At 30.1% G+C, this 7664-nt stretch overlaps 1 protein-coding gene across 1 annotated transcript; it reads left to right on the top strand.

Annotated features, from left to right (window-relative positions):
• Positions 1-587: 587 nt before the first annotated feature.
• Positions 588-3461, top strand: LOC21398336 (uncharacterized protein At5g01610). Its single transcript, XM_010108329.2, has 3 exons — positions 588-836; positions 1787-1841; positions 3002-3461. The coding sequence occupies exons 1-3, from the start codon at positions 750-752 to the stop codon at positions 3379-3381; spliced, it is 522 nt and encodes a 173-aa protein (XP_010106631.1). The 5' UTR covers positions 588-749; the 3' UTR covers positions 3382-3461.
• Positions 3462-7664: the final 4203 nt, after the last annotated feature.

Here is a 7664-nt window from a genome sequence, read left to right as displayed (position 1 = left end):
CCTAACCACGTGATCTCCCAACTCTTATCCTTGCCATATAGTAAAAAATAGAAAGAAAGAAAATCCAAGAACAGATGATTTTCTCTTTTTCTAATAAGAATTATGATTGATATTATTATGATTAATTTACAGCACCACACTTCAGCAAATTAACACGTATTTCTTTTTCTTTTTTTTTTTTAACATACGTATCTCCTTTTCATTTATCATAGATAATCACAATATAAGGAGATTTAACACCTAAAAAATAATTTATTTCCCATAAAAGCACTTATAAAAGTACTCATAAAAATCTAAAAAAAATAAAAAAAAATGGAAAAAAAAAGTTATAGAACGGTGTCGTTTTTCCAATGTGAACTGGTTCAAATTTACTTCCCTCGTCTTCTTCTTCTCCCCTCTCTCTCTCTCTCTCTCTCTCTTTCTTTTTCTTTTTTTTTTTTTTTTTGTGGGCACTATTATCTTTGTGAATTTGTGTCATAAACGTTGGCTATATACGTGAGTTGTCAGTTTGCAAGGCAAATCCATGTGTTGGAGAGAGAGAGATTTGGGCTTGCTAATGCTAAGGTTTTTATGTTGTGTGGGTGAAAACAAAAATAGAAACTTCCTCCTTTTCATCTTGTTCTTCTTCTTCTCTTCTCTCGTTAAGCCAGAGGTTTTTTGAGGACTGAGTCTGAGAGAACTGAAAAAAAAAAAAAAGAATTTGAAAACTTGGGATTAAAGAGAGAAATCAAAAAAAATAAAAAATAAAAATGGAGAAAGCTCTCACCAAAGTTGGGAGCTTTTGGATTTCAAAGAAGGCCAAGGAAGAGTTCTCCAACATTACTGAAGACCTCTCTGTATGTTTTATATCTCTCATTCATTCTCTTATTGAACTTTTTTTTTTTGGGTTGTTTCTGGTATTGGTTTTCCATAATGCTGCTTTACCCAACATGCCCATTTTCTAGTTTTATGGATCTGATAGATTTTCAATCAGAAAAAAAATACAGAAAATTGTTAAATTTCTTTATGGATGATATTGAAATGGGGTTCAAGAAGGTTGAGAAGCTACTCTGTTCTTTGGATTCCCCATTAGATAAAATGTAGCCTCAAATTTGATCCATTTTCTGTGAAATTTTTGCTTATAAAGGCGTATCTTCATTCGATAAATTATATATTTGCCTGATTGTATCCAATTTGCTTTTTTAAATGTTTGCCAATTGGTGGTAAATCAAAAGAGGTAAAATCTGAAATGATTAAGGTCTCGTTCATTTCACCGATTCGAGTTTTCAGTTTTATGTTTCTACAGTAAAAAAATTTTCAAAAAATTTATACTACAATAAAAAACTCTCAAAAAATATCACTATCTCAGCTCAAATTAAAAATTCGAATCTGCGAAGTATATAAGACCTAAGACCTAAGTTAAAGAACGCATGTCAGATTATTGGCAGGAATCTAGTGGCAGCTCAAGGCTTAGAACATGAAATTTTAGATTAAACTACAGTAGACGCGATAAAAATTTTTACGTTCGAATCTCAGACATTGAATGAGGTTTAAAACGATCTCATATGTTAAAATGTTTTCAATTTTTTATCAGGTGACAATTAACAACTTTTTCTCAATGGTTCAGATCGTTTTTTTCGTTATCCGATGATTGAAAAATAGGATGTATCTCCATGTCAAATTTTGAAATGTATTCTAGTTGTACCAAACTCTATTTCCTTCTACAATATATTGGATATTGTACCATATATAAGTGGATATACTTCCTTATTGATAATTTCAACTTCTTTTTTTTTCATGGTTACAGACATTGTCCAATACTGTTGAGGAAAAGGCAAAATGGATATTCAACAAGCTGAAAGGTATAAAATGTTTTTCTTTCCTTCATTTTTTTTTCCCTTTAATTGTGTATAATATATTCCTTGGTGGGCAATTTTTGCTTGTGAATTTTTTGTCCATTATCCTACAATTTACAAAGTTGGGCCAATGTAGCGAGAGCATTAAGTTCTTGTTTGAGGCTCATAATTTGTTACCCTAATGCCTTTATCTTCTTATTCTGAACCCTTGAATTGAAGCTCATATTTTCCGGTACTCAAAAGCGCAATTTCTGGTGCCTTTTTCATATTAAAGCTTCATAGACTTCTTCACAGCAAATTATTAGGATTTCCACAAAGTGAAGTAAATGAACAAATGAAAATTTTCAGCAACTATGTTTGGTATATTGTCATTAGGCAATGAGGTTAACTGATGGATATCTCAACTCAAAACATTTGTGGCCAATCTTTGATTAGGAGTTGCTTTGGATATTGAAAGAGTAATTGTATCTTTAAACTTTAGTTAAGTACTGATATTGACCCATGACCAAACATTTGGTGCTCCGGAATGCACTCAATCTTTTTTTCCCCATACAATTTCACAAACAACATTTTAGCACTTCATTTTCCAGTATCTCAAGAATCACAAAATTGAATCTCTCTACCTAACTTACAATAAGTGCAAACCTGCATCTATGTTTGTCATTCCCTTCTAGCATCTCTGAGGTAATACCGAATTTTATATGCTAACTCCGAAGTTTAGTATACGGGTAAGAAAACCATTCTATAATACAATTCTATACTTAACATCGAATTTGACATACACTATACTTAGTGTCAAATATTAGCACTAACTATAGTATATGATAAATTTGGACAATTGGTTGCTATTGGTTGATGTCCTAACTTCTCGCTTATATTTACAACATTGCAATTTTCAAGTTAGTTGAAAATTCAAAATTTTTCTTCAACAAGTTACAACGATTAAAATTTATGACAAATAGGTGACATAGCATTTAAAACAGTACTATGCATTGGAGTATAAAATAGAATAATAGTAAACGTGTCATTTTCATACGTTTTGGGCTAAATATAGTATTGACAATAGCATTTGCATTGAAGATAGTATATCCAAATGCCATTCACAGATAAGCCATTTTCTTCTTTTCCATGTAATGTAAAGATGTTGTATACGCCTGCTTTTGCAGGAAAGCCACAGAAAGCCTTGGCTGACCTCCTCCGAGAGTACAATCTTCCTCCGGGCCTATTTCCCCGGAACATAACGTGCTACGAGCTTGATGAGGCGAAGGGTAAGCTCATCGTATACTTGCCGTCTCCCTGTGAGGTCAGCTTCAAGGACTCATCCGTCATTAGGTACGCCACTCGCGTCAAGGCGACACTCTCAAGGGGAAAGCTCAGTGGGGTTGAAGGGATGAAAACAAAGGTTTTGGTTTGGGTTAAGGTCACAAGTGTTGCTGTTGAGAGCTACAAGTCTGATAAAGTTTGGTTCACTGCTGGTGTGAAGAAATCTAGACCAAAAGATGCCTTTGAGATGCCTAGAGATGCCATTAACCTTGAAGAGTTTTAAGGTCTCTCTACCTTTCAAATTTACTATTTGTAAAGCCTATTTTCATGACATTTCATTGGTAATTCATTGGTTTCTATAAGAGGGGAAAATAAACGTTTTTTTTTAAATAATAACATGTTCTTTCATTTGTGGAATTTATGAATATAAGTTGTCTTCATTTGATCATCTTATAAAATGGCCTGGCAACATATAATAGTTATCTGTCCTAAAGCATGTTGGATTACATTTGAGCTGCAAATTAGGCCATAGGAATTTGCTTTGGTTACGTTTTGGATAGGATTACATAAGGCTTACACGTTGCTCAATCAAGAGTCTCTTTGTTTCGCTAATTTGAATCACAATTCTAACATTTTTGCTATTATGTTTTTGTTTTTTTATTAAAAAGAAAACAATGGATTTATGTTTAAATTTTATGTTCAAATCAATGGAACAAATGGCTTGATATAGAGTTCCACTGCCAGGCTCATAGTCTATCCCTCTAAAAGAAAAAAAGTCCTTAATGAGTGTGCATAGTCGCATATTTGACAAAACGACATATCATTATCTTTATTATTCATTGCCGTTCAAGTACATTAATATGCCAGGGCGTGCATGGAAATTATTGCTGCTTGCGATAAAATCAAAAATAAAAAATTATTCTCTTGAACTCAAAGTCAAAGCTCAAAGGGAATATCTCAATCTGATGCGGTTTCTTTCCCGATTCTTTGCTATCTTGAAAAGTAAAACGTGAATTTCATTCCACTTATAAAAATAAAAAAAAAAAAAAAAAAAAGAAATAGAGAACTTCATCGGTACAACACGTCTTTTTTAACCTAGTTTTAGCTAGATTAAGATTTCAACTATATGATTTGTGGATAACTGCTATAATTACAAATTATCGTTAAATATATAGTTTAATAATTAAAATAGCAGTAACTACATAATTAAAAAGAACAAATCCTTCAAAAATTTTAAAATAATAATAATAATTTAATATATATACATAAAAAAGCTGAAGAGGTTGTTTCTCATTTATGTCAGTCTTTCATTTATTCTTTATGTTTTTTTTTTGTTTTTTTTGTTTTTACTTTTTCTGACTCTTTTCACTTTGGTTTCTTGCTTCTACTTTGTCATCATCTTTCTTTTATTTTTTTTCTTTTTCTCTTTTTTTTTAATTTTTTTCTTCTTTTCTTTTACCTATTGTCTTTTTCTCTCTAATATTCTTTCACAGTTTATTTTTTTAATATCTTTTTCTCAATACTTTTTTTCTTGCTTTCTTTTATTTAAAATAATTATTTTCAAATATCTTATTACTTAATTATTTTTGTCAAAATTCGTATGTAACTTTAATTATTTTTTGTGTGATTTTGTAAAATATTTTTTCTTTCGCTCACTCTAATTAGTGGACTTACTTTCTAAGAAGGCCACATGTTTTAACGCAAAATTAAACTTATAAAACTATTCTTTACGTGTGTAACATGTGGCTCAATTAGTAATAATAAAATGTAATGTGGTTTTAATTCAGAGATTTTTTCTCAAAAATTCACAACTGCATTAATAGAATTTCTATTGTTTCCTGAGAATTACAGAGTGGCTTATTTACATTCTGTCAGACCATTTTAAAAAAAGAAAAAATCTCATTCTTATTTCTTTTTATATAAATGCTCCAGTGGTAATATTTGGTTTTTACCCCAATTTGATGGTTTATTTATCATTTTTTAGTGTTAGGTTGTATTTTTAGTCTACTAGATTTAACTTTTAGCGAAGTTTTATGTGATCTTGGTGCTACAAGTCTCTCGACTGATGACTCTATGGATCGGATTTTTCCATCATTGATTGTATAGGTTTTGTTCAAAAGGGAAATGAGACAAATACTCCTTAGAGTACATGATTATAGTTTTTTTATCCCTACTCTTGATTAATATCATTTTCAGTTAAAAGTATTTAAATCAAGAATAAGGGGTAAAATCCAGACTCATGCACTCTAAATATAAGCTTAACAATTTTCTCTTTGTTTTTTTGTGTGCTAAAAAGTCTTGTGTGTACGTGTATTTAGACAATTGTTTTCAAAATTTGGTACATGTCTACTATCCTTGGGCGTTTCATTCGAGTTTATTATAAAACGCCTATCGCGGTAGTGGTTTTTTATAGTTTGAAGCGATATGGATAAGGATTAGTTTTATTTCTTTGATGTAGAATATATTTCTCCTTTTCAAAAAAAAATAAAAAGAAAAATCCCCCAATCAAATTTTGTCATTATGAAATTAGTGAAAAACATAAGACCATCTCTAATACAAATGATAATATCAATTGTATATTTAACATTAAAACGTGTGATATGGTATGTTATTTTCATTTCTGCTCTAATACATAATGTTATTTTTGATGTTAAATATATTTTTTACCATAATTATTAAGCTTTAAAAGTTGTAAAAGTAAACTTTTATTTTTAAAATAATTAAAAAATGTAACAGTTATAATGATTATATAAAAAAGTAAACATTTCAACCAATAGCAATTAAACATTTTATTTTTACACTCAAATACTAAATTTACAATTGATATATCAATGATAACATTGCATTAGAAATGCTCTAAGAATTGTCGAGCATCATAATCTACATAAAATAAATCTCACACTAATATATTGTTGATTCTAAAATAAAAATCACAGTGTACAACCATTAAAAAATGTAACAGTTATAATGATTATATAAAAAAGTAAACATTTCAACCAATAGCAATTAAACATTTTATTTTTACACTCAAATGTTAAATTTACAATTGATATATCAATGATAACATTGCATTAGAGATGCTCTAAGAATTGTCGAGCATCATAATCTACATAAAATAAATCTCACCTAATATATTGTTGATTCTAAAATAAAAATCACAGTTGTGAAATTATTTAATGTGGATGTCACCACTTGATATTCCATAATTTATATGTACAACCCCTTCTTTAGACTTTACTATCTCTCAATAATTCCCTCTAATTATTAGGTATTATCTCTTCATAATTCTCAAATTAATATTAGGGTATAATGTATGTAACCCATGTCTTTCACTTTTATCTCCACTCATATTTCTTAGTCCGTAAATAGAGGTTGTATGTGCATGTATTATATACTTCTTACCAGTGAATGAAAAATACAATGTTGTCTTTGCTCTCATGTTTTTCTTGTGTACTCTTTTTTTCCTCTTTAATTCCATGCAATTAGTAACTAATTTGTTTTATAAGAAAAACTCATTATATGACAGATTTTACATCTGTTTTTCATCTCTCCAAGCACCAATTCGTATGGTGATTATATCAGACACAAAAATTTATAAATTTATAAATTCAATGCAAATCAATTACTTAATTATATGCGTGAATAATAATGAAAACAAAAAGATTAGAAGAAACGTGTTTTCTAGAGAGAGTTATAGAGAGTGAGAAGGTCCTTAAGAAGTAGAAGCTGATCGGACTTCTGACATTATTTTTGGACCAATCGTCAGGCTTCCAGTTATAAAATTTAGTCCTCTGACTTGTCTCATTATGGGCTTTTTATTAATAGTGATAGTGTACGATGTGGTAGCTCCATTAATTAAAAGTAAAAAAAAAATAATTCGGTTCGGTTTTTAACCGAACCTCAAAGGACATAATCAAAACCGAATAGAAATTACACCATAGGCTTCCAGTTATAAAATTTAGTCCTCTGACTTGTCTCATTATGGGCTTCTTATTGATAGTGATAGTGTATGATGTGGTAGCTCCATTAATTAAAAGTAAAAAAAAATAATTCGGTTCGGTTTTTAACCGAACCTCAAAGGACATAATCAAAACCGAATAGAAATTACACCATTCACTGAATTTCTTCGATTCCACGTAGTGCGTATTTTTTAATTTTTAGGTGGTCGGTTCTTCAATTATTGTCAACCGATTTCAATTTTACTGTTTTTTTATACAATTTAAAAAAAAAATATGAGATTTAAGTTACTCGAACCTCAATTTATAGTTAGAGTGGAGAGTCTTCCCTCACTCGTATCCGTACGAGTTATTATTGGTGTTTGTATTTACTTAATTTGGAATATATCTTAAAAATAAACAAAAATGTAAGCACAAGGAAAAAAAAATACACGTTCTTTTATACCCTCCCATAAAATTCTCCCCACAAAAATGTATAATATAAAAAAAGGGCAAAAAAGCGACCGCCACCGATCGTACAAAATCCAACGGTGGAAAACCAATCTGACCGAAAGAGGAGAGAGAAAATATCTGGGACTTGGAGGGGTTTTCCTTGACTTGTCCACCTGGA

This window comes from Morus notabilis, unplaced genomic scaffold, assembly GCF_000414095.1.
Source record: "Morus notabilis unplaced genomic scaffold, ASM41409v2 Scaffold70, whole genome shotgun sequence".
NCBI classification, from domain to species: domain Eukaryota; kingdom Viridiplantae; phylum Streptophyta; class Magnoliopsida; order Rosales; family Moraceae; genus Morus; species Morus notabilis.
The sequence above is the reverse complement of the archived record's forward strand: the minus strand, read 5'-3'. Positions and strand labels throughout refer to the sequence as shown.

Coding starts and splice junctions, on each gene's coding strand:
- LOC21398336 (XM_010108329.2), top strand. CDS start 750: ATGGAGAAAGCTCTCACCAAAGTTGGGAGCTTTTGGATTTCAAAGAAG. Junction 837..1,786: donor ACATTACTGAAGACCTCTCT/GTATGTTTTATA, acceptor TCATGGTTACAG/ACATTGTCCAATACTGTTGA. Junction 1,842..3,001: donor GATATTCAACAAGCTGAAAG/GTATAAAATGTT, acceptor CTGCTTTTGCAG/GAAAGCCACAGAAAGCCTTG.